This window comes from Oncorhynchus mykiss, chromosome 10, assembly GCF_057628025.1.
Source record: "Oncorhynchus mykiss isolate SJ-2025 chromosome 10, ASM5762802v1, whole genome shotgun sequence".
In the NCBI taxonomy this organism is placed as follows: Eukaryota; Metazoa; Chordata; class Actinopteri; order Salmoniformes; family Salmonidae; genus Oncorhynchus; species Oncorhynchus mykiss.
Genome location: NC_143031.1, coordinates 15462501 through 15489536, shown reverse-complemented (window position 1 = coordinate 15489536; position 27036 = coordinate 15462501). Strand labels below are relative to the sequence as shown.

At 45.2% G+C, this 27036-nt stretch overlaps 1 protein-coding gene across 7 annotated transcripts in view; it reads right to left on the bottom strand.

Annotated features, from left to right (window-relative positions):
* LOC110534855 (protein Jade-1) overlaps positions 1-27036 on the bottom strand; it is a 287817-nt gene that overhangs the window by 203511 nt on the left and 57270 nt on the right. For all 7 annotated transcript variants that reach the window (XM_036989745.2, XM_036989744.2, XM_090185916.1 and 4 more), the window contains one exon: positions 11849-12006. In XM_036989745.2, the coding sequence (XP_036845640.1) occupies positions 11849-12006 (158 nt within the window). The remainder of the gene's footprint in view (positions 1-11848; positions 12007-27036) is intronic.

Genomic DNA, 27036 nt, shown 5'->3' with positions numbered 1-27036 from the left:
TCCCAGCCTTGTGCAGGTCTACAATTGTATCCCTTATGTCCTTACACAGCTACCTGGTCTTGGCCATTGTGGAGAGGTTGGAGTCTGTTTGATTGAGTGCATGGACAGGTGTCTTTTATACAGGTAACGAGTTCAAACAGGTGCAGTTAATACAGGTAATGAGCGGAGAACAGGAGGGCTTCTTAAAGAAAAACGAACAGGTCTGTGAGAGCCATAAATCTTACTGGTTGGTAGGTGATCAAATACTTATGTCATGCAATAAAATGCAAATGAATTACTTAAAAATTATACAATGTGATTTTCTGGATTTTTGTTTTAGATTCCGTCACAGTTGAAGTGTACCTATGATACAAATTACAGACCTCTACATGCTTTGTAAGTAGGAAAAACTGCAAAATCGGTAGTGTATCAAATACTTGTTCTCCCCACTGTACCTGCTGGAACATGTGCTACAGGTGGATGTTGTTATCGTGACCAGTGAACTGAGATAAGACGGAGCTTAACCTAGCATAGACTTATAGATGATCTGGAGCCAGTGGGTCTGGCGACGATTATGTAGCGAGGGCCAGCCGACTAGAGCATACAGGTCGCAGTGGTGGGTGTTATAAGGGGCTTTGGTAACAAAACGGATGGCACTGTGATAGACTGCATCCAGTTTGCTGAGTATAGTCTTGGAAGCTATTTTGTAGATGATATCGCCGAAGTTGAGGATCGGTAGGATAGTCAGTTTTACTAGGGTAAGTTTGGCAGCATGAGTGAAGGAGGCTTTGTTGCGAAATAGAAAGCCGATTCTAGATTTGATTTTGGATTGGAGATGTTTAATATGAGTCTGGAAGTAAAGTTTAGTCTAGCCAGACACCTAGGTATTTATAGTTGTCCACATATTCTAGGTCGGAACCGTCCAGAGTGGTGATGCTAGTCGGGAGGGCGGGTGCGGGCAGCGAACGGTTGAAAAGCATGCATTTGGTTTTACGAGCGTTTAAGAGCAGTTGGAGACACGGAAGGAGTGTTGTATGGCATTGAAGCTCGTTTGGTGGTAAGTTATCACAGTGTCCAAGGAAGGGCCAGAGGTATACAGAATGGTGTCGTCTGCGTAGAGGTGGATCAGGGAATCGCCAGCAGCAAGAGCGACACCATTGATATAATTAGAGAAAAGAGTCGGCCCGAGAATTGAACCCTGTGGTACCCCCAAAGAGACTGCCAGAGGTCCGGACAACATGCCCTCCAATTTGACACACTGAACTCTGTCTGTAAAGTAGTTGGTGAACCAGGCGAGGCAGTCATTAGAAGAACGAAGGCTATTGAGTCTGCCGATAAGAATATGGTGAGTAACAGAGTGGAAAGCCTTGGCCAGGTCAATGAAGATGGCTGCACAATACTGTCTTTTATCAATGGCGGTTATGATATCGTTTAGTACCTTGAGCGTGGCTGAGGTGCACCCGTGACCGGCTCGGAAACCGGATTGCACAGGGGAGAAGGTACGGTGGGATTCAAAATGGTCAGTGATCCGTTTATTAACTTGGCTTTCGAAGACTTTAGATAGACAGGGCAAGATGGATATAGGTCTGCAACAGTTTGGGTCTAGGGTGTCATCCCCTTTGAAGAGGGGGATGACCGCGGCAGCTTTCCAATCTTTAGGGATCTCGGACGATACGAAAGAGAGGTTGAACAGGCTGGTAATAGGGGTTGAAACAATGGCGGTTTTAGAAAGAGAGGGTGCAGATTGTCTAGCCCAGCTGATTTGTATGGGTCCAGATTTTGCAGCTCTTTCGGAACATCTGCTGTCTGGATTTGGGTGAAGGAGAAGCTGGGGAGGCTTGGGCGAGTAGCTGCGGGGAGAGCAGAGCTGTTGGCAGGGGTTGGAGTAGCCAGGAGGAAGGCATGGCCAGCCATTGAGAAATGCTTATCGAAATGTTCGATTATCATGGATTTATCTGTGGTGACCGTGTTACCTAGCCTCAGTTGGAGTTAGAGCTACAGGAGGCAAATTTCTGCTTGGAAAAGCTAGCCTTTGCTTTCCTGACTGACTGCGTGTATTGGTTTCTGACCTCCCTGGACAGTTGCATATCGCGGGGACTATTCAATGCTATTGCAGTCCGCCACAGGATGTTTTTGTGCTGGTCAAGGGCAGTCAGGTCTGGAGTGAACCAAGGGCTATATCTGTTCTTAGTTCTGCATTTTTTGAACGGGGCATGCTTATCTAAGATGGTGAGGAAATTACTTTTAAAGAATGACCAGGCATCCTCGACTGACGAGATGAGGTCAATATCCTTCCAGGATACCCGGGCCAGGTCGACTAGAAAGGCCTGCTTGCAGAAGTGTTTTAGGGAGCGTTTGACAGTGATGAGGGGTGGTCATTTGACCGCGGACCCATAGCGGATACAGGCAATGACGCAGTGATTGCTGAGATCCTGATTGAAAACAGAGGAGGTGTATTTGGAGGGCAAGTTGGTCAAGATAATGTCTATGAGGGTGCCCATGTTTACAGATTTAGGGTTGTACCTGGCTCTCATGAGGACCATCACAGGAATGGAATAGCCAGAGTTACCTCTGCCGCAGAGGATCAGTTCATTAGAATTACCAGCCTCAGAAATTGCAGCCCAAATAAATGCTTCACAGAGTTCAAGTAATAGACACATCTCAACATCAACTGTTCAGAGGAGACTGAATGAATCAGGCCCTCATGGTCAAATTACTGCAAAGAACAAAGAAATCACTACTAAAAGACACCAATAATAATAATAATAATAATAATAATAATAATAATAAGAATAATAAGAATAAGAAGAAGAAGATGAACAACAAGAAGAACAAGAAGAACAAGAAGAACAAGAAGAACAAGAACAAGAACAACAAGAACAACAACAAGAAGAAGAAGAAGAACAAGAAGAACAAGAAGAACAAGAAGAAGAAGAAGAAGAGACTTGCTTGGGCAAAGAAACACAACCAATGGACATTAGACCAGTGGACATCTGTCCTTTAGACAGATGAGTCCAAATTTGAGATTTTTGGTTACAACCGCTGTGTCTTTGTGAGACGCGGAGTAGGTGAACGGATCATATGCGCATGTGTGGTTCCCACCGTGAAGCATGGAGGAGGAGGTGTGATGGTGCTTTGCCAGTGACACTGTCTGTGATTTATTTAGAATTCAAGGCACAGTTAACCAGCATGGCTACCACAGCATTCTGCAGCAATATGCCATCCCATCTGGCTTGTGCTTATTGGAACTATCATTTGTTTTTTAACAGGACAATGACCCAACACTCCTCCAGGCTGTGTAAGGGCTATTTGACCAAGAAGGAGAGTGATTGAGTGCTGCATCAGATGACTTGGCCTCCACAATCAACCGACCTCAAGCCAATTGAGATGGTTTGGGATGAGTTGGACCGCAAAGTGAAGTAAAAGCAGCCAACATGTGCTCAGCATAAGTGGGAACTCCTTCAAGACGGTTGGAAAAGCATTCCAGCTGAAGCTGGATGAGAGAATGCCAAGAGTTTGCAAAGCTGTCATCAAGGCAAAGGGTGGATCCTTTGAATAATCTCAAATATAAAATATATTTGTATTTGTTTTAACACTTTTTTGGTTACTACATGATTCCATATGTGTTATTTCATAGTGTTGATGTCTTCACTATTATTCTACAATGTAGAAAATAGTAAAATAAAGAAAAAGCCTTTGAATGAGTAGGTGTGTCCAAATGTTTGATTGGTACTGTACATGTAGAGACACACACACACACACACACACACACACACACACACAGACACAGAGGGCAGGCAGATGGGGGTTGGTTAGGAACCTTCAGGTGGCCCAGATGTTGCTCAGCTCACAATGCATGACACACAGCTTTGATCTGCCACACGGGTCCAACCATCAGCACTGATGGATAGAGCGGGTGTGTGTGTCTGTAGGGTGGGAGAACTCTATTCCCTTGGGAAGATACTCAGCTTCACTACCCAGTGGAGAACTAACACACACACAAACACTAAGCTTGGGCGATATACCGTTTATACTGTATACCAAGGTATTTCAAAATACCCCTGCTTAAGTTAAGTATAACTATAAGAAATCTAAGATGTGACAAATAACTCATATTCAGGTCAGGGCTCCAGTCATGCATTTGGTTTGCTAACTGGCTAGCTAAGTGGCTAGATGTCAAGATCAAACTTGTTGGTTACAGCGGTAATACTGTAACACCCCGGTATGATACAGAAACAGTATGAACATCTGGTTACTGTCCAACCCTTATATACGCGCACACGCAATTCCACTCAGGCAAACATCCCATATCCAGGCGAGAACTAACACACAACCACATACCGCCCAAGGATTCCTACTATAAAACACACAGAAGCCCCCCCCCCCCCCCACACACACACACACACACACACACACACACACACACACACACGCTCAGCCCTGGGGACAGCTTACACACACAATCGCTGTTGTGCTTTAGGGTGGAATACAAATTACTTCCAGTGATCCATGTACTTATTCCAAGCACAGCTTGCATGGATTTCATCTCATGTTTAACTAACAAGTCTTCAACTCACAGAGCTGATGTGCCACTACGGGGAGCTCTACTAACACACTGATGAGTTACCGGCTCATATAAAATTCACCACAGAATCCAAACCTGAGCATAATTTTGTCCATATTGCGTAAAATCTTTTCTGTGCATAAGGAGTACGAGCAAGAGTCGATTTGGGAATGGGCCAGAGTTCACCAAGGCATAGATGAGACAATGCAAGGAGAGGGCATCCCTGTGAAATGGTTAACAGGAGAGAGTAATGGGAAGCCGGGCCTGTAAGTGATTTCACCCCTCCATCCAGCCACCCTGCTGAGAGAGCATAACAGCCATACCGTATGCCTGGACTCTAACCAAGCCTGGCCTTTACTGCAGCTCTGGATCACTGGAGACCACACCTCAGTTCAGATACTATTCAAAATATTCATAATACTATTGCAGGGCTTGACTGTGCTTCCTGGCACATATTGAACCAATAGAATAGTCCCAAAAGTGCAAACCCCACCCATCTGTCACAGGCTAAAGCAAACACTCAAAAGTATTTGCAAGATTGTTTTATAGTATTTGAATCTGGGTCTGCTCTGGATCTCTGCAGACACCGCTAGACCACAGGCCCTGGCAGAGTCACCGTGGTTAGACAGACTGCAGGCTGGCTGCGGCCAGAGATAACATTACCAAGCTGAACCCGGTTAGGTCAGCTAGAGCAGCAAGCCAAGCTCAAATCAGTCAGTCTTGAACCCATGGCAGCACAGGCAGGCAGACAGCAGCACCAGTCAGTCTGGTAATGATTTGGTACAGAACAGTGGGTTCTTAAAACCTCCTTGACCCATACTCATCCTTGGCTGGGAGCTGGCCTCTTTATGTCAATAATCCTCATGGAAGGAGTCTTGAATGGATGGGAAGAGTTCGGGGAGTTCCCAGTTGTTGAAGTGGACATAAAGTAGCGTACTGTGACTTCCTGGTCTGCTGGGAGAGGATGCAGCCAAATGGAACCCTATTGCCTATATAATGCACTTCTTCTGAACAGGGCCCTGGTCAAAAGTAGTATATTATAGGGAATAGGATGATATTTGGGACAGCCTCTAGGACTGGGCGGAGGTTGTTCCCAATCCCTGGAGAGCCACTGTTAGTTTCCTGGGCCAAGGCTCTGCTCTCTAAACGTCCTTCTCCCACCTGCGGTCCACCAAGCACAACAGTCTCTCTCTCAGCTTCTGTTTTACTATCCTCTCTTCTCACAGCCCCAAAGCCATGTACATGGTCAGGAAGTCTTCCTCTCTCAGTCCCTAAGCCATGTACATGGTCAGGAAGTCTTCCCCTCTCAGTCCCTAAGCCATGTACATGGTCAGGAAGTCTTCCTCTCTCAGTCCCTAAGCCATGTACATGGTCAGGAAGTCTTCCCCTCTCAGTCCCTAAGCCATGTACATGGTCAGGAAGTCTTCCCCTCTCAGTCCCTAAGCCATGTACATGGTCAAGAAGTCTTCCTCTCTCAGTCCCTAAGCCATGTACATGGTCAGGAAGTCTTCCCCTCTCAGTCCCTAAGCCATGTACATGGTCAGGAAGTCTTCCCCTCTTGGGCCAAACCAAAGACAAAGTCTTCGAAGTATGATGGTTTCCAGTTCGCTGTCACCACAGTCGAAACAGAAAGAAAAATGCCTGATGCTGCGGTGTCAAGCCTTATCTCATCTTATCTTGTTTGGAGAAAAGGAGAGAGTCTCATACATGTAATTATTTCTGTCCCCAGTGCTTCAAGGGGGACTGAGGATAAAGAGACCGTGCCAATTTGTCATTCTCTGTCTACCAAATGAGACTGTTACGCAACAGCTAATTACTTGCACTTGGCCCAGGGAGGGTCTCTCTACTACCCCCCCCCCCCCCCCCCCCCCCCCCTCCTGTAGTGCAGTGTTGGTTATCTTCCATGAAAAGAGAAAGGGGAGAGAGGAGCACAAACACAGTGACCCAGCAGTCTCACCGTATTTCTCTGCAACCATAAAGCATTTAGCTGAAACCGCCGTAGCACAGTAAGCTTGTACAGACAGACAGAGACCGAGAGCGAGAGAGACCGCACGGCAGAGGGTAAGAGGAGGACAGCAAGCCCAGAGAGAGAAGGAACACTAGGCTAGCTGAGCCAGACAGGCCCTGCAGTTTCTCTTTTCCACAATTTTTGGAAGATGATGTCATTATTTATTTTAAAGCTAGCTGTCTAAGCCTGAGGCAGGAGCAGAGAGAACAGAGGGGGGGAGGACAAAGCTTTCTAACCAACTTGAACATACCCCCCGCTTAGAGCAATCAACTCTCTTCTCATCTACCTTTATTGAGCTATGTATCACTCCATCTCCACACATTCTAAATCAATCAAATCGATCAAGGAAAACTCATGGTAATTTGTGCATATGTCCACACTCACCTATTACTCTCCTTATCAATCTCTCTCTCTAAATCAATTTCAATTCAAGGGACTTTATTGGCATGGGAAACATATGTTAACATTGACAAAGCTAGTGAGGTAGATAATATACAGAAGTGAAATAAAAAATAAAAATGAACAGTAAACATTACACTCAAAGAAGTTCCAAAAGAATAAAGACATTACAAATGTCATATTATGTATATATACAGTGTGGCAAAAAAGTATTTAGTCAGCCACCAATTGTGCAAGTTCTCCCACTTAAAAATATGAGAGAGGCCTGTAATTTTCATCATAGGTACACTTCAACTATGACAGACAAAATGAGAAAAATAAATCCAGAAAATCACATTGTAGGATTTGTAATGAATTTATTTGCAAATTATGGTGGAAAATAGGTATTTGGTCACCTACAAACAAGCAAGATTTCTGGCTCTCACAGACCTGTAACTTCTTCTTTAAGAGGCTCCTCTGTCCTCCACTCATTACTTATATTAATGGCACCTGTTTGAACTTGTTATCAGTATAAAAGACACCTGTCCACAACCTCAAACAGTCACTCTCCAAACTCCACTATGGCCAAGACCAAAGAGCTGTCAAAGGACACCAGAAACAAAATTGTAGAACTGCACCAGGCTGGGAAGACTGAATCTGCAATAGGTAAGCAGCTTGGTTTGAAGAAATCAACTGTGGGAGCAATTATTAGGAAATGGAAGACATACAAGACCACTGATAATCTCCCTCGATCTGGGGCTCCACGCAAGATCTCACCCCGTGGGGTCAAAATGATCACAAGAACGGTGAGCAAAAATCCCAGAACCACACGGGGGGACCTAGTGAATGACCTGCTGAGAGCTGGGACCAAAGTAACAAAGCCTACCATCAGTAACACACTACGCCGCCAGGGACTCAAATCCTGCAGTGCCAGATGTGTCCCCCTGCTTAAGCCAGTACATGTCCAGGCCCGTCTGAAGTTTGCTAGAGAGCATTTGGATGATCCAGAAGAAGACTGGGAGAATGTCATATGGTCAGAAGAAACCAAAATATAACTTTTTGGTAAAAACTCAACAACTCGTCGTGTTTGGAGGACAAAGAATGCTGAGTTGCATCCAAAGAACACCATACCTACTGTGAAGCATGGGGGTGGAAACATCATGCTTTGGGGCTGTTTTTCTGCAAAGGGACCAGGACGACTGATCTGTGTAAATTAAAGAATGAATGAGAGTATCGAGTACCATGTATCGTGAGATTTTGAGTGAAAACCTCCTTCCATCAGCAAGGGCATTGAAGATGAAACGTGGCTGGGTCTTTCAGCATGACAATGATCCCAAAAACACCGCCCGGGCAACGAAGGAGTGGCTTCGTAAGAAGCATTTCAAGGTCCTGGAGTGGCCTAGCCAGTCTCCAGATCTCAACCCCATAGAAAATCTTTGGAGGGAGTTGAAAGTCTGTGTTGCCCAGCAACAGCCCCAAAACATCACTGCTCTAGAGGAGATCTGCATGGAGGAATGGGCCAAAATACCAGCAACAGTGTGAGAAAACCTTGTGAGGACTTACAGAAAACGTTTGACCTCTGTCATTGCCAACAAAGGGTATATAACAAAGTATTGAGATAAACTTTTGTTATTGACCAAATACTTATTTTCCACCATAATTTGCAAATAAATTCATAAAAAATCCTACAATGTGATTTTCTGGATTTTTTTTCTCATTTTGTCTGTCATAGTTGAAGTGTACCTATGATGAAAATTACAGGCCTCTCTCATCTTTTTAAGTGGGAGAACTTGCACAATTGGTGGCTGACTAAATACTTTTTTGCCCCACTGTACAGTGTTGTAACAAACGGTTAAAGTACAAAAGGGAAAATAAATAAGCATAAATATGGGTTGTATTTAAAATGGTGTTTGTTCTTCACTGGTTGACCTTCTCTTGTCACACTGTGGTATGTCACCTAGTAGATTTAGGAATTTTTCCAAAATCGGGTTTGTTTTCAAATTTAGGCCTGGTGTATCTATCTATATCTGCATGTTATCTATTTTTTATTTTATTTAACTACGTAGGCAAGTCAGTTAAGAACAAATTCTGATTTTCAATGACGGCCTAGGAACAGTGGGTTAACTGCCTGTTCAGGGGCAGAACGACAGATTTCTACCTTGCCAGCTCGGGGATTTGAACTTGCAACCTTTCGGCTGCTAGTCCAACACTCTAACCACTAGGCCTGGTTTATCTATATCTACATGCATGTTATCTATCCCAGGCCTGGTGTATCCTGTATGATGAGCAGTAGGAGAGTAAAGCAGTGAGATTTGATATTGTTAGCTTGTGACCCTGCCTCACTCCCTGTGTGTCCGTCCCTCTGTCCGCCCCTCCGTCTGTCTCCGTGTCTATGTGTGGGTGTCACAGTCTCACTCTAGGAGAGGAATTACCCTACAACCCAGTCTGTGTAGTTTCCCTCGTCAGAGGAATCCCGACCCACATCTCCATGTTCCCAGCAGCTCTTCTGATCCTGTGATCTCTGGATCTCTACTAACTCTCTCTCACAATGCAGCTGACCTGACCTAATCTCTAGAACACATGCTCCAGCTGACCTGACCTAATCTCTAGAACAAATGCTCCAACTGACCTGATCTCTAGAAAACATGCTCCAGCTGACCTGACCTAATCTCTAGAACACATGCTCCAGTTGACCTGACCTAATCTCTAGAACACATGCTCCATCTGACCTGACCTAATCTCTAGAACACATGCTCCATCTGACCTGACCTAATCTCTAGAACACATGCTCCAGTTGACCTGACCTAATCTCTAGAACACATGCTCCAGTTGACCTGATCTAATCTCTAGAACACATGCTCCAGCTGACCTGACCTAATCTCTAGAACACATGCTCCAGTTGACCTGACCTAATCTCTAGAACACATGCTCCAGTTGACCTGACCTAATCTCTAGAACACATGCTCCATCTGACCTGACCTTATCTCTAGAACACATGCTCCAGCTGACCTGACCTAATCTCTAGAACACATGCTCCAGTTGACCTGACCTAATCTCTAGAACACATGCTCCAGTTGACCTGACCTAATCTCTAGAACACATGCTCCAGTTGACCTGTCCTAATCTCTAGAACACATGCTCCAGCTGACCTGACCTTATCTCTAGAACACATGCTCCAGCTGACCTGACCTAATCTCTAGAACACATGCTCCAGTTGACCTGACCTAATCTCTAGAACACATACTCCTGCTGACCTGACCTAATCTCTAGAACACATACTCCAGCTGACCTGATCTCTAGAACACATGCTCCAGCTGACCTGACCTAATCTCTAGAACACATGCTCCAGCTGACCTGACCTAATCTCTAGACCACAAACTCCAGCTGAGATAACTTCCAGTAAACCTGTAAAAGGTGTGTGTGTGTTTGTGTGTCATGGACCCTCACCCTGGACCTCACATGTTGTTTGGATTTCTACACGGCATCACATGGTGGGACCACATCCAGAACTCCCTGGTCAGAACCTCCCCGACTGTGACTGTTCAGTCACCTGGTTAGATCAAACCCACCCCTGGAACTTGCCCTCATCCCAAAGGAGCAATCCCCCAACTGGCCACGGCCAAGAGGAAGACTGAGAGCCAGATCATCCGACCAGTTGGAGTATTGGATAGAAAACACTCTGAAATTTCTAAAACTGTTTGAATGATGTCTGTGAGTATAACAAAACTCATATGGCAGGCGAAAACCTGAGAAAAATCCAACCAGGAAGTGGGAAATCTGAGGCTTGTAGTTTTTTAACTCAGCCCCTATTGTAGATACAGTGGGATATTGGTTATGTTGCACTTCCTAAGGCTTCCACTAGACGTCAACAGTCTTTAGAACCTTGTTTGAGGCTTCTACTGTGAAGTGGGGCCGAATGAGAGGGGAATGAGCCAGGTGTCTGGCAGATTGCCACAGGCTCGTATCGTGCGGTCACGAGAGAGTTAGCTTTCCTTCCATTGCTTTTCTACAGACATAGGAATTCTCCGGTTGGAACATTATTGAAGATTTATGATAAAAACATCCTAAAGATTGATTCAATACTTAGTTTGACAAGTTTCTACGACCAGTAATATAACTTTTTGAACTTTTCGTCCGACGTTCGGCTGGACCTGAACTCGCGTTTGGATTTGTTTACCAAATGCCCTAACAAAAGAAGCTATTTGGACATAAATAATGAACGTAACGCGCCAATGTAAAATTTGATTTTTTAAATATAAATATGCACTTTAGCGAACAAAACATACATGTATTGTGTAACATGAAGTCCTATGAGTGTCATCTGATGAAGATCATCAAAGGTTAGTGATTAATTTTATCTCTAATTGTGCTTTTTGAGACTCCTCTCTTTGGCTGGAAAAATGGCTGTGTTTTTCTGTGACTTGGTGGTGACCTAACATAATCGTTGTAAGCTGTAAAGCTTTTTTGAAATGAGACACTGTGACTGGATTAACGAGAATTTTATCTTTAAAATGGTGTAAAATACTTGCATGCTTGAGGAATTTTAATTATGAGATTTTTGTTGTTTTGAATTTGGCGCCCTGCACTTTTCCCTGGCTGTTGGCGCTACCGTCCCACATATCCCAGAGAGGTTATGAACAAATTCTAATTTACAATGACGGCCTATCCCGGCCAAACCCTAACGACGCTGAGCCAAATGTGCGCCGCCCTATGGGACTCCCAATCACAGCCGGATGTGATACAGCCTGGATTCGAACCAGGGACCGTAGTGACGCCTCTTACACTGAGATGCAGTGCCTTAGACCACTGCGCCACTGGTTTCATTTCAAAATCCCGAAGTATCCCATTAAGTGTGGTTGTTCCATGGTCGTACTGTATTAGAGCAGTCAAAGCATTCAAACAGTCAGCATCGCCCCTACCTGACGACAGGTTCTGGGATGGCGTCTATGCTGGCAGGGACCTGGACCCCCTTCTCCCACTCCTGTCTCCAGGGGTCTGACAGCACATAGAAGTCATCGGGGCCCAGCTGGGCCGAGTCTGGCAGCTTCATGGCTGTGATGAAGTCCGTCCGGAACACCTGACAGAAAACACAAAGAGAGAGGGTTGACACCTGACACAATACAACAGAGAAGGACAGAGAGATTCAGTTAAATTATCACAATCATTTGCATCTGTATAGCAGTTTGAATTTGAGAAGAAATGACAGGTTTTAGGCTAAACATGACCATCTCTCAGGCTGTACATTGTATGCAGCAGTCCATTTAGGTTCATTTAAGAGTTATATTGTAAGCACAAAACAAGTACTTTCGCGGTTGGCAGCGGTCAAATAAAAGTTCCAATTAACACTACACAGTATTTGTGAATACAAAGCCATCATATTCGTCCCAAAATAAGCACAGAGCCCCAACCCCATGAATAAAAATACTCAAGGACATCAGCCACAGGCCCACGGCACCGTGCAGAGCCAAAAAATAATGACTACTTATTTACTACCAACATCAAGTAGTAAACATCTCTACCTGATTACTACGGGAAACACTACTGTTTTCCTACTGAACACTTTCCTGTGTATCTTGAGTAGTACATAAACTACACATTCACTACACAATCCTCCCCATCCGTAGTGGTTAAGTAGTATTAGGTAGGGGTTAGGCAGTGGTTAGATAGTATTATGTAGTGGTTAGGTAGTATCAGGTAAGGGTTAGGTAGTATTAGGTAAGGGTTAGGTAGTATTAGGTAAGGGTTAGGTAGTATTAGGTAAGGGTTAGGTAGTGGTTAGGTAGTATTAGGTAAGGGTTAGGTAGTATTAGGTAGGGGTTAGGTAGTATTAGGTAGGGGTTAGATAGTATTAGGTAGGGGTTAGGTAGTATTAGGTAATGGTTAGGTAGTATTAGGTAGTGGTTAGGTAGTATTAGGTAGGGGTTAGGTAGTATTGGGTAAGGGTTAGGTAGTATTAGGTAAGGGTTAGGTAGTGGTTAGGTAGTATTAGGTAAGGGTTAGGTAGTATTAGGTAGGGGTTAGGTAGTATTAGGTAGGGGTTAGGTAGTATTAGGTAAGGGTTAGGTAGTATTAGGTAAGGGTTAGGTAGTATTAGGTAGGGGTTAGGTAGTATTAGGTAGGGGTTAGGTAGTATTAGGTAAGGGTTAGGTAGTATTAGGTAGGGGTTAGGTAGTATTAGGTAGTGGTTAGGTAGTATTAGGTAGGGGTTAGGTAGTATTGGGTAAGGGTTAGGTAGTATTAGGTAAGGGTTAGGTAGTATTAGGTAGGGCTTAGGTAGTATTAGGTAGTATTAGGTAGGGGTTAGGTAGTGGTTAGGTAGTATTAGGTAAAGGTTAGGTAGTATTGGGTAAGGGTTAGGTAGTATTAGGTAGGAGTTAGGTAGTATTAGGTACGGGTAGGGTAGTATTAGGTAGTAATAGGTAAGGGTTAGGTAGTATTAGGTAAGGGTTAGGTAGTATTAGGTAGGGGTTAGGTAGTATTAGGTAAGGGTTAGGTAGTATTAGGTAGGGGTTAGGTAGTGGTTAGGTAGTATTGGGTAAGGGTTAGGTAGTATTAGGTAGGGGTTAGGTAGTATTAGGTAGGGGTTAGGTAGTATTAGGTAGTATTAGGTAGGGGTTAGGTAGTGGTTAGGTAGTATTAGGTAGGGGTTAGGTAGTATTAGGTAAGGGTTAGGTAGTATTAGGTAGGGGTTAGGTAGTGGTTAGGTAGTATTAGGTAGGGGTTAGGTAAGGGTTAGGTAGTATTAGGTAGGGGTTAGGTAGTGGTTAGGTAGTATTAGGTAAGGGTTAGGTAGTATTAGGTAGGGGTTAGGTAGTGGTTAGGTAGTATTAGGTAGGGGTTAGGTAGAGGTTAGGTAGTATTAGGTAAGGGTTAGGTAGTATTAGGTAGGGGTTAGGTAGTATTAGGTAAGGGTTAGGTAGTATTAGGTAGGGGTTAGGTAGTGGTTAGGTAGTATTAGGTAAGGTAGTATTAGGTAGGGGTTAGGTAGTATTAGGTACGGGTAGGGTAGTATTAGGTAGTAATAGGTAAGGGTTAGGTAGTATTAGGTAAGGGTTAGGTAGTATTAGGTAAGGTAGTATTAGGTAGGGGTTAGGTAGTATTAGGTACGGGTAGGGTAGTATTAGGTAGTAATAGGTAAGGGTTAGGTAGTATTAGGTAAGGGTTAGGTAGTATTAGGTAAGGGTTAGGTAGTATTGGGTAGTGGTTAGGTAGTATTAGGTAATGGTTAGGTAGTATTAGGTAAGGGTTAGGTAGTATTAGGTAGGGGTTAGGTAGTATTAGGTACGGGTAGGGTAGTATTAGGTAGTAATAGGTAAGGGTTAGGTAGTATTAGGTAAGGGTTAGGTAGTATTGGGTAAGGTAGTATTAGGTAGGGGTTAGGTAGTATTAGGTACGGGTAGGGTAGTATTAGGTAGTAATAGGTAAGGGTTAGGTAGTATTAGGTAAGTTTAGGTAGTATTAGGTAAGGGTTAGGTAGTATTGGGTAGTGGTTAGGTAGTATTAGGTAGGGGTTAGGTAGTATTAGGTAGGGTTTAGGTAGTATTAGGTAAGGGTTAGGTAGTATTAGGTAGGGGTTAGGTAGTATTAGGTAAAGGTTAGGTAGTATTAGGTAGGGGTTAGGTAGTATTAGGTAAGGGTTAGGTAGTATTAGGTAAGGGTTAGGTAGTGGTTAGGTAGTATTGGGTAAGGGTTAGGTAGTATTAGGTAGGGGTTAGGTAGTATTAGGTAAGTGTTAGGTAGTATTGAGTAGTGGTTAGGTAGTATTAGGTAAGGGTTAGGTAGTATTAGGTAAGGGTTAGGTAGTATTAGGTAAGGGTTAGGTAGTATTAGGTAAGGGTTAGGTAGTGGTTAGGTAGTATTGGGTAAGGGTTAGGTAGTATTAGGTAGGGGTTAGGTAGTATTAGGTAAGTGTTAGGTAGTATTAGGTAAGGGTTAGGTAGTGGTTAGGTAGTATTGGGTAAGGGTTAGGTAGTATTAGGTAGGGGTTAGGTAGTATTAGGTAAGGGTTAGGTAGTATTAGGTAGTATTAGGTAGGGGTTAGGTAGTGGTTAGGTAGTATTAGGTAGGGGTTAGGTAGTATTAGGTAAGGGTTAGGTAGTATTAGGTAGGGGTTAGGTAGTGGTTAGGTAGTATTAGGTAGGGGTTAGGTAAGGGTTAGGTAGTATTAGGTAGGGGTTAGGTAGTGGTTAGGTAGTATTAGGTAAGGGTTAGGTAGTATTAGGTAGGGGTTAGGTAGTGGTTAGGTAGTATTAGGTAGGGGTTAGGTAGAGGTTAGGTAGTATTAGGTAAGGGTTAGGTAGTATTAGGTAGGGGTTAGGTAGTATTAGGTAAGGGTTAGGTAGTATTAGGTAGGGGTTAGGTAGTGGTTAGGTAGTATTAGGTAAGGTAGTATTAGGTAGGGGTTAGGTAGTATTAGGTACGGGTAGGGTAGTATTAGGTAGTAATAGGTAAGGGTTAGGTAGTATTAGGTAAGGGTTAGGTAGTATTAGGTAAGGTAGTATTAGGTAGGGGTTAGGTAGTATTAGGTACGGGTAGGGTAGTATTAGGTAGTAATAGGTAAGGGTTAGGTAGTATTAGGTAAGGGTTAGGTAGTATTAGGTAAGGGTTAGGTAGTATTGGGTAGTGGTTAGGTAGTATTAGGTAATGGTTAGGTAGTATTAGGTAAGGGTTAGGTAGTATTAGGTAGGGGTTAGGTAGTATTAGGTACGGGTAGGGTAGTATTAGGTAGTAATAGGTAAGGGTTAGGTAGTATTAGGTAAGGGTTAGGTAGTATTGGGTAAGGTAGTATTAGGTAGGGGTTAGGTAGTATTAGGTACGGGTAGGGTAGTATTAGGTAGTAATAGGTAAGGGTTAGGTAGTATTAGGTAAGGGTTAGGTAGTATTAGGTAAGGGTTAGGTAGTATTGGGTAGTGGTTAGGTAGTATTAGGTAGGGGTTAGGTAGTATTAGGTAAGGGTTAGGTAGTATTGAGTAGTGGTTAGGTAGTATTAGGTAGTGGTTAGGTAGTATTAGGTAGGGGTTAGGTAGTATTAGGTAGGGGTTCGGTAATATTAGGTAAGGGTTAGGTAGTATTAGGTAGGGGTTAGGTAGTATTAGGTAGTGGTTAGGTAGTATTAGGTAGGGGTTAGGTAGTATTGGGTAAGGGTTAGGTAGTATTAGGTAAGGGTTAGGTAGTATTAGGTAAGGGTTAGGTAGTATTGAGTAGTGGTTAGGTAGTATTAGGTAGTGGTTAGGTAGTATTAGGTAGGGGTTAGGTAGTATTGGGTAAGGGTTAGGTAGTATTAGGTAGGGGTTAGGTAGTATTGGGTAAGGGTTATGTAGTATTAGGTAGGGGTTAGGTAGTATTGGGTAAGGGTTAGGTAGTATTAGGTAGGGGTTAGGTAGTATTAGGTAGTGGTTAGGTAGTATTAGGTAGGGGTTAGGTAGTATTAGGTAAGGGTTAGGTAGTATTGGGTAAGGGTTAGGTAGTATTAGGTAGGGGTTAGGTAGTATTAGGTAGTGGTTAGGTAGTATTAGGTAGGGGTTAGGTAGTATTGGGTAAGGGTTAGGTAGTATTAGGTAGGGGTTAGGTAGTGGTTAGGTAGTATTAGGTAGGGGTTAGGTAGTGGTTAGGTAGTATTAGGTAGGGGTTAGGTAGTATTAGGTAAGGGTTAAGTAGTATTATGTAGTGGTTAGGTAGTATTAGGTGGGGTTAGGTAGTATTAGGTAAGGGTTAGGTAGTATTAGGTAGTATTAGGTAGGGGTTAGGTAGTGGTTAGGTAGTATTGGGTAAGGGTTATGTAGTATTAGGTAGGGGTTAGGTAGTATTAGGTAGGGGTTAGGTAGTATTGGGTAATGGTTAGGTAGTATTAGGTAGTGGTAAGGTAGTATTAGGTAGGGGTTAGGTAGTATTGGGTAAGGGTTAGGTAGTATTAGGTAGGGGTTAGGTAGTGGTTAGGTAGTATTGGGTAAGGGTTAGGTAGTATTAGGTAGGGGTTAGGTAGTATTAGGTAGGGGTTAGGTAGTATTGGGTAATGGTTAGGTAGTATTAGGTAGTGGTTAGGTAGTATTAGGTAGGGGTTAGGTAGTATTGGGTAAGGGTTAGGTAGTATTAGGTAGGGGTTAGGTAGTATTAGGTAAGGGTTAGGTAGTATTGAGTAGTGGTTAGGTAGTATTAGGTAGTGGTTAGGTAGTATTAGGTAGGGGTTAGGTAGTATTGGGTAAGGGTTAGGTAGTATTAGGTAGGGGTTAGGTAGTATTGGGTAAGGGTTATGTAGTATTAGGTAGGGGTTAGGTAGTATTGGGTAAGGGTTAGGTAGTATTAGGTAGGGGTTAGGTAGTATTAGGTAGTGGTTAGGTAGTATTAGGTAGGGGTTAGGTAGTATTAGGTAAGGGTTAGGTAGTATTAGGTAAGGGTTAGGTAGTATTGGGTAAGGGTTAGGTAGTATTAGGTAGGGGTTAGGTAGTATTAGGTAGTGGTTAGGTAGTATTAGGTAGGGGTTAGGTAGTATTGGGTAAGGGTTAGGTAGTATTAGGTAGGGGTTAGGTAGTATTAGGTAGTGGTTAGGTAGTATTAGGTAGGGGTTAGGTAGTATTGGGTAAGGGTTAGGTAGTATTAGGTAGGGGTTAGGTAGTATTAGGTAAGGGTTAGGTAGTATTGAGTAGTGGTTAGGTAGTATTAGGTAGTGGTTAGGTAGTATTAGGTAGGGGTTAGGTAGTATTAGGTAGGGGTTCGGTAATATTAGGTAAGGGTTAGGTAGTATTAGGTAGGGGTTAGGTAGTATTAGGTAGTGGTTAGGTAGTATTAGGTAGGGGTTAGGTAGTATTAGGTAAGGGTTAGGTAGTATTGGGTAAGGGTTAGGTAGTATTAGGTAGGGGTTAGGTAGTATTAGGTAGTGGTTAGGTAGTATTAGGTAGGGGTTAGGTAGTATTGGGTAAGGGTTAGGTAGTATTAGGTAGGGGTTAGGTAGTATTAGGTAGTGGTTAGGTAGTATTAGGTAGGGGTTAGGTAGTATTGGGTAAGGGTTAGGTAGTATTAGGTAGGGGTTAGGTAGTATTAGGTAAGGGTTAGGCAGTATTGAGTAGTGGTTAGGTAGTATTAGGTAGTGGTTAGGTAGTATTAGGTAGGGGTTAGGTAGTATTAGGTAGGGGTTCGGTAATATTAGGTAAGGGTTAGGTAGTATTAGGTAGGGGTTAGGTAGTATTAGGTAGGGGTTAGGTAGTATTAGGTAGGGGTTAGGTAGTATTGGGTAGGGGTTAGGTAGTATTAGGTAGGGGTTAGGTAGTATTAGGTAAGGGTTCGGTAATATTAGGTAAGGGTTAGGTAGTATTGGGTAAGGGTTAGGTAGTATTAGGTAGGGGTTAGGTAGTATTAGGTAGTGGTTAGGTAGTATTAGGTAGGGGTTAGGTAGTATTGGGTAAGGGTTAGGTAGTATTAGGTAGGGGTTAGGTAGTGGTTAGGTAGTATTAGGTAGGGGTTAGGTAGTGGTTAGGTAGTATTAGGTAGGGGTTAGGTAGTATTAGGTAAGGGTTAAGTAGTATTATGTAGTGGTTAGGTAGTATTAGGTGGGGTTAGGTAGTATTAGGTAAGGGTTAGGTAGTATTAGGTAGTATTAGGTAGGGGTTAGGTAGTGGTTAGGTAGTATTGGGTAAGGGTTATGTAGTATTAGGTAGGGGTTAGGTAGTATTAGGTAGTGGTTAGGTAGTATTAGGTAGGGGTTAGGTAGTATTGGGTAATGGTTAGGTAGTATTAGGTAGTGGTTAGGTAGTATTAGGTAGGGGTTAGGTAGTATTAGGTAGTGGTTAGGTAGTATTAGGTAGGGGTTAGGTAGTATTAGGTAAGGGTTAGGTAGTATTAGGTAAGGGTTAGGTAGTATTGGGTAAGGGTTAGGTAGTATTAGGTAGGGGTTAGGTAGTATTAGGTAGTGGTTAGGTAGTATTAGGTAGGGGTTAGGTAGTATTGGGTAAGGGTTAGGTAGTATTAGGTAGGGGTTAGGTAGTATTAGGTAGTGGTTAGGTAGTATTAGGTAGGGGTTAGGTAGTATTGGGTAAGGGTTAGGTAGTATTAGGTAGGGGTTAGGTAGTATTAGGTAAGGGTTAGGTAGTATTGAGTAGTGGTTAGGTAGTATTAGGTAGTGGTTAGGTAGTATTAGGTAGGGGTTAGGTAGTATTAGGTAGGGGTTCGGTAATATTAGGTAAGGGTTAGGTAGTATTAGGTAGGGGTTAGGTAGTATTAGGTAGTGGTTAGGTAGTATTAGGTAGGGGTTAGGTAGTATTAGGTAAGGGTTAGGTAGTATTGGGTAAGGGTTAGGTAGTATTAGGTAGGGGTTAGGTAGTATTAGGTAGTGGTTAGGTAGTATTAGGTAGGGGTTAGGTAGTATTGGGTAAGGGTTAGGTAGTATTAGGTAGGGGTTAGGTAGTATTAGGTAGTGGTTAGGTAGTATTAGGTAGGGGTTAGGTAGTATTGGGTAAGGGTTAGGTAGTATTAGGTAGGGGTTAGGTAGTATTAGGTAAGGGTTAGGCAGTATTGAGTAGTGGTTAGGTAGTATTAGGTAGTGGTTAGGTAGTATTAGGTAGGGGTTAGGTAGTATTAGGTAGGGGTTCGGTAATATTAGGTAAGGGTTAGGTAGTATTAGGTAGGGGTTAGGTAGTATTAGGTAGGGGTTAGGTAGTATTAGGTAGGGGTTAGGTAGTATTGGGTAGGGGTTAGGTAGTATTAGGTAGGGGTTAGGTAGTATTAGGTAAGGGTTCGGTAATATTAGGTAAGGGTTAGGTAGTATTAGGTAGGGGTTAGGTAGTATTGGGTAAGGGTCAGGTAGTATTGGGTAAGGGTTAGGTAGTATTAGGTAAGGGTTAGGTAGTATTAGGTAGGGGTTAGGTAGTATTAGGTAAGGGTTAGGTAGTATTGGGTAAGGGTTAGGTAGTATTAGGTAGGGGTTAGGTAGTATTAGGTAAGGGTTCGGTAATATTAGGTAAGGGTTAGGTAGTATTAGGTAGGGGTTAGGTAGTATTAGGTAGTATTAGGTAGGGGTTAGGTAGTATTAGGTAGTGGTTAGGTAGTATTAGGTAGTGGTTAGGTAGTATTAGGTAGGGGTTAGGTAGTATTAGGTAGGGGTTAGGTAGTGGTTAGGTAGTATTGGGTAAGGGTTAGGTAATATTAGGTAGGGGTTAGGTAGTATTAGGTAAGGGTTAGGTAGTATTAGGTAAGGGTTAGGTAGTATTAGGTAATGGTTAGGTAGTATCAGGTAGGGGTTAGGTAGTATTAGGTAAGGGTTAGGTAGTATTAGGTAGGGGTTAGGTAGTATTAGGTAGGGGTTAGGTAGTGGTTAGGTAGTATTGGGTATGGGTTAGGTAGTATTAGGTAGGGGTTAGGTAGTGGTTAGGTAGTATTGGGTAAGGGTTAGGTAGTATTGGGTAAGGGTTAGGTAGTATTAGGTAGGGGTTAGGTAGTATTAGGTAAGGGTTAGGTAGTATTAGGTAAGGGTTAGGTAGTATTAGGTAATGGTTAGGTAGTATCAGGTAGGGGTTAGGTAGTATTAGGTAAGGGTTAGGTAGTATTAGGTAGGGGTTAGGTAGTATTAGGTAGGGGTTAGGTAGTGGTTAGGTAGTATTGGGTATGGGTTAGGTAGTATTAGGTAGGGGTTAGGTAGTGGTTAGGTAGTATTGGGTAAGGGTTAGGTAGTATTGGGTAAGGGTTAGGTAGTATTAGGTAGTGGTTAGGTAGTATTGGGTAAGGGTTAGGTAATATTAGGTAAGGGTTAGGTAGTATTAGGTAGTGGTTAGGTAGTATTGGTTAAGGGTTAGGTAGTATTAGGGAGGGGTTAGGTAGAGAGAGACTTTGACTTTCTTTAAATGATACATCCTCATTTCATTAACACCTGACTACCACCACCCCCTTTTAAAAAATAAATATCCCCTGTACTGTGTACTCACCTTGCACTCTACCCCATGACACAAAAAACATCCAACCCATCTTCCCCAGCTGTACAGACGGCCCCCCCGACACACCATATCTCTTGAAACATCTCTATATCTCAAATCCCACCCTAAGGGGCGCAGAGACCTGGGTCTGTTATCCCCCCACCTTTGACCCTTTTCTTCCTTGTTAGCCAAATAACCAACTTTGCCTGAGCAAACAGATAATTCAACAATACATATTTGGCCTTTTCCTTCTTCGAATACCTGTACCCCAATATAAACATCTCGACAGTAAACTCCACCCCAACCTCTCACAGACATTCCAACAGACATTAATGGCATTAACCTGGGCCCTGACAGTAAATCTCTGAAAGACAAAAATAATGGTGTTCCAAAAAAGGTCCAGTCACCAGGATCACAACTACAAATTACTTCTAGACACAGTTGCCCTAGAACACACAAAAAAACTACACATACCTCGGCCTAAACATCAGCACCACAGGTAATTTCCACAGAGCTGTGAACGATCTGAGGGACAAGGCAAGAAGGGAATTCTATGCCATCAAAAGGAACATAAAATTCAACATACCAATTAGGATCTGGCAAAAAATACTTTAATCAGTTACAGAACCCATTTCCCTTCATGGTTGTAAGGTCTGGGGTCGCTCACCAACCAAGAATTCACTAAATCTCTGCATGCAGAATTCTGCAAAAATATCCTCTGTGTACAACGTAAAACACCAAATAATGCATGCAGAGCAGAATTAGGCTGATACCCGCTAATGATCAAAATCCAGAAAAGAGAAGTTAAATTCTACAACCACATAAAAGGAAGCGGTTCCCAAGCCTTCCATAACAAAGCCATCACCTATAGAGTCCCCTAAGCAAGCTGGTTCTGGGGCTCTGTTCACAAACAGACCCCACAGAGCCCCAGGAGAGCAACACAATTAGACCCAACCAAATCATGAGAAAACAAAAAGATAATTCTTTCCAATGTGTCAAGTAATTAACAAAAAAACAGAGCAAACTAGAACACTATTTGGCTCCAAACAGAGAGTACACAGTGGCGGAATACCTGACCACTGTGAGTGACCCACACTTAAGGAAAGCTTTGACTATGTACAGACTCAGTGAGCATAGCCTTGCTATTGAGAAAGCCTGTCTGCCTACGGCGGCCTATGTGCACACTGCCCACAAAATGAGATGGAAACTGAGCTGCACTTCATAACCTCCTGCCAAATGCATGACCATATTAAAGACACATATTTCCCTCAGATTACACAGATCCACAAAGAATTCGAAAACAAACCCGATTTTGATAAACTCCCATATCTACTGGGTGAAATACCACAATGTGCCATCACAACAGCAAGATTTGTGACCTGTTGCCACAAGAAAGGGTCAACCAGTGAATAACAAACACCATTGTAAATACAACCCATATTTATGCTTATTTATTTTCCCTTTTGTACTTTAATAATTTGCACATCGTTACAACACCGTATATATACATAATATGACATTTGTAATGTCTTTATTCTTTTGGTAATGTTTACTGTTCATTTTTATTGTTTATTTCACTTTTGTATATTATCTACTTCACATGCTTTGGCAATGTTAAAATATGATTCCCATGCCAATAAAGCCCCTTGAATTCAATTGAGAGAGAGAGAGCGAGCGAGAAGCAGAGAAAGAGAGCGAGAAGCAGAAAGAGAACGAGAAGCAGAGAGAGAGCGCGTGAGAGGCTGAGGGAGCGAGCGAGAGGCTGAGGGAGCGAGCGAGAGGCTGAGAGAGCGCGTGAGAGGCTGAGAGAGCGCGTGAGAGGCTGAGAGAGAGAGCGAGAGGCTGAGAGAGAGAGCGAGAGGCTGAGAGAGAGAGCGAGAGGCTGAGAGAGAGAGCGAGAGGCTGAGGGAGAGAGCGAGAGGCTGAGGGAGAGAGCGAGAGGCTGAGGGAGCGCATGAGAGGCTGAGGGAGCGCATGAGAGGCTGAGAGAGAGAGCGAGAGGCTGAGGGAGCGCGTGAGAGGCTGAGAAAGAGAGCAAGAGGCTGAGAGAGCGAGAGGCTGAGAGAGAGAGAGAGAGAGAGCGAGAAGCAGAGAGAGAGAGCGAGAGGCTGAGGGAGCGCGTGAGAGGCTAAGAGAGAGAGCGAGAGGCTGAGGGAGAGAGCGAGAGGCTGAGGGGCGCATGAGAGGCTGAGGGAGCGCATGAGAGGCTGAGAGAGAGAGCGAGAGGCTGAGGGAGTGCGTGAGAGGCTGAGAGAGAGAGCGAGAGGCTGAGAGAGAGAGCGAGAGCGAGAGGCTGAGAGAGAGAGAACGAGAAGCAGAGAGAGAGCGCGTGAGAGGCTAAGAGAGAGAGAGAGAGGCTGAGAGAGCGCGCGAGTGGCTTTGAGAGAGAGCGAGAAGCAGAAAGAGAGAGCGAGAGGCTGAGAGAGAGCGAGAAGCAGAGAGAGAGAGCGAGAGGCTGAGAGAGAGAGCGAGAGGCTGAGAGAGAGAGCGAGACCCCAAGAGAGAGAGCGAGACCCCAGTAAGTTCTGGGCTGTACAGTATATGAAAAGGCCATATGTAAAAACCCAGGCAGACAGCCGAGTGGAAATTGCCTTGGCCAACAAGGGTGTCTGCCAGCACAAATAGATAATGCAATGTAGGGAGTGTGTGTGACAGTGTGTGTGTGGGACGGAGAGAGCAAAGAGAAAATGTGTGTGTGTGTGTGTGTGTGTGTGTCTCTCTCTCAAACAGTCAGTCGAGGCCAAGATGAACACTCCTCTCCTTCAGCAGACCAAAGCTGGGGGAGGACAGTCAGGATGATCTCCTGCTCTCTCTCCAACACCCAGCAGCAGAGGCAGGGCCACCTCTAGCCTTTTGGGGACCTTAAGCGACATTTGGTTTCTGTCCACCAAGCAGGCAAAACATTTTAGTGGTTCTGATGGTGGAGAGAACATTTTTTTATTTAAGTTAATTTCCTGCAATTCCAGACATTTTGCCATGATGCGTAGATAATGATTGCTATTTTATAACACATTTCATGCGAATCTGAGTGAGAGTGACTAACAACAATTTTGAACTTATACTATTATAACTCTCAATATTAAGTTGAGACCAGAGTGAGACCGCTTATGTCTGGAACCAGCCCACACAGGAAAGGAGTGATTCATTTTTACTGCCCTGTGTTTAAACAAACCAACCACAGCTAATTAATGTCAGGGAAACAGAATTACAAGGTCCCTGGTTTTAATGTCCACTCCTCTCGCTCTCTCTCCCCCTTTCCCCATCCATCTCTCCTTTCCCCCCATTCCCTATCTCCCTCCCCCATTCCCCATCCATCTCTCCTTTCACCCCATTCCCTCTTTCCCTCCCCCTTTCCCCCATCCATCTCTCCTTTCACCCCATTCCCTCTCTCTATCCGCCATCCATCTCTCCTTTCACCCCATTCCCTCTCTCCCTCCCCCTTTCCTCATCCATCACTCCTTTCCCCTCATTCCTCTCCCTCCCCCATCAATCTCTCATTTCACCCCATTCCCTCTCTCCCTCCCCCATCCATCTCTCCTTTCACCCCATTCCCTCTCTCCCTCCCCCTTTCCCCATCCATCTCTCCTTTCCCCCCCATTCCCTCTCCCTCCCCCTTTCCCCATCCATCTCTCCTTTCCCCTCATTCCCTCTCTCCCTCCCCATTTCCCCATCCATCTCCCTCCCCCATTCCCCATCCATCTCTCCTTTCACCCCATTCCCTCTCCCTCCCCCTTCCCCATCCATCTCTCCTTTCACCCCATTCACTCTCTCCCTCCCCCACCCATCTCTCCTTTCCCCCCATTCCCTCTCTCCCTCCCCCTTTCCCCATCCATCTCTCATTTCACCCCATTCCCTCTCTCCCTCCCCCATCAATCTCTCCTTTCACCCCATTCCTTCTCCCTCCCCCTTTCATCTCTCCTTTCACCCCATTCCCTCTCTCCCTCCCCCATCCATCTCTCCTTCACCCCATTCCCTCTCTCCCTCCCCCATCCATCTCTCCTTCACCCCATTCCTTCTCCCTCCCCCTTTCATCTCTCCTTTCACCCCATTCCTTCTCCCTCCCCCTTTCATCTCTCCTTTCACCCCATTCCCTCTCTCCCTCCCATCCATCTCTCCTTTCCCCCCATTCCCTCTCTCCCTCCCCCATCCATCTCTCCTTTCACCCCATTCCCTCTGTCCCTCCCCCATACATCTCTCCTTTCACCTCATTCCCTCTCTCCCTCCCATCCATCTCTCCTTTCACCCCATTCCCTGTCTCCCTCCCCCATCCATCTCTCCTTTCACCCCATTCCCTCTCTCCCTCCCCCATCTCTCTTTCAGCCTCTCTCCCTCCCCCTTTCCATCTCTCCTTTCCCCCCATTCCCTCTCTCCCTCCCCCATCCATCTCTCCTTTCACCCCATTCCCTCTCTCCCTCCCCCATACATCTCTCCTTTCACCTCATTCCCTCTCTCCCTCCCATCCATCTCTCCTTTCACCCCATTCCCTGTCTCCCTCCCCCATCCATCTCTCCTTTCACCCCATTCCCTCTCTCCCTCCCCCATCCATCTCTCCTTTCCCCCCCATGCCCTCTCTCCCTCCCCCTTTCCATCTCTCCTTTCCCCCATTCCCTCTCTCCCTCCCCCATCCATCTCCTTTCCCCCCATTCCCTCTCTCCCTCCCATCCATCTCTCCTTTCCCCCCATTCCCTCTCTCCCTCCCCCATCCATCTCTCCTTTCACCCCATTCCCTCTCTCCCTCCCCCATTCATCTCTCCTTTCACCCCATTCCCTCTCCCTCCCCCTTTCCCCATCCATCTCTCCTTTCCCCCCATTCCCTCTCTCCCTCCCCCTTTCCATCTCTCCTTTCCCCCCATTCCCTCTCTCCCTCCCCCTTTCACCATCCATCTCTCCTTTCCCCCATTCCCTCTCTTCCCTCCCCCTTTCCCCACCGATCTCTCCTTTCCCCCATTCCCTCTCTCCCTCCCCCTTTCCCCATCCATCTCTCCTTTCCCCCCATTCCCTCTCTTCCCTCCCCCTTTCCCAATCCATCTCTCCTTTCCCCATTCCCTCTCTCCCTCCCCCTTTCCCCATCCATCTCTCCTTTCCCCCATTCCCTCTCTTCCCTCTCTCTCCCTCCCCCTTTCCCCATCCATCTCTCCTTTCCCCCATTCCCTCTCTCCCTCCCCCTTTCCCCATCCATCTCTCCTTTCCCCCATTCCCTCTCTCCCTCCCCCATTCATCTCTCCTTTCACCCCATTCCCTCTCCCTCCCCCTTTCCCCATCATCTCTCCTTTCCCCCCATTCCCTCTCTCCCCCCCTTTCCCCATTCATCTCTCCTTTCACCCCATTCCCTCTCCCTCCCCCTTTCCCCATCCATCTCTCCTTTCCCCCCATTCCCTCTCTCCCCCCTTTCCCCATCCATCTCTCCTTTCCCCCATTCCCTCTCTCCCTCCCCCTTTCCCCATCCATCTCTCCTTTCCCCCCATTCCCTCTCTTCCCTCCCCCTTCCCAATCCATCTCTCCTTTCCCCATTCCCTCTCTCCCTCCCCCTTTCCCCATCCATCTCTCCTTTCCCCCCATTCCCTCTCTTCCCTCTCTCTCCCTCCCCCTTTCCCCATCCATCTCTCCTTTCCCCCATTCCCTCTCTCCCTCCCCCTTTCCCCACCATCTCTCCTTTCCCCCATTCCCTCTCTCCCTCCCCCATTCATCTCTCCTTTCACCCCATTCCCTCTCCCTCCCCCTTTCCCCATCATCTCTCCTTTCCCCCCATTCCCTCTCTCCCCCCCTTTCCCCATTCATCTCTCCTTTCACCCCATTCCCTCTCCCTCCCCCTTTCCCCATCCATCTCTCCTTTCCCCCCATTCCTCTCTCCCCCCCTTTCCCCATCCATCTCTCCTTTCCCCCATTCCCTCTCTTCCCTCCCCCTTTCCCCACCCATCTCTCCTTTCCCCCCATTCCCTCTCTCCTCCCCATTTCCCCATCCATCTCTCCTTTCCCCCATTCCCTCTTCCCTCCCCCTTTCCCCATCCATCTCTCCTTTCCCCCCATTCCCTCTCTCCCTCCCCCTTTCCATCTCTCCTTTCCCCCCATTCCCTCTCTCCCTCCCCCTTTCACCATCCATCTCTCCTTTCCCCCATTCCCTCTCTTCCCTCCCCCTTTCCCCACCGATCTCTCCTTTCCCCCATTCCCTCTCTCCCTCCCCCTTTCCCCATCCATCTCTCCTTTCCCCC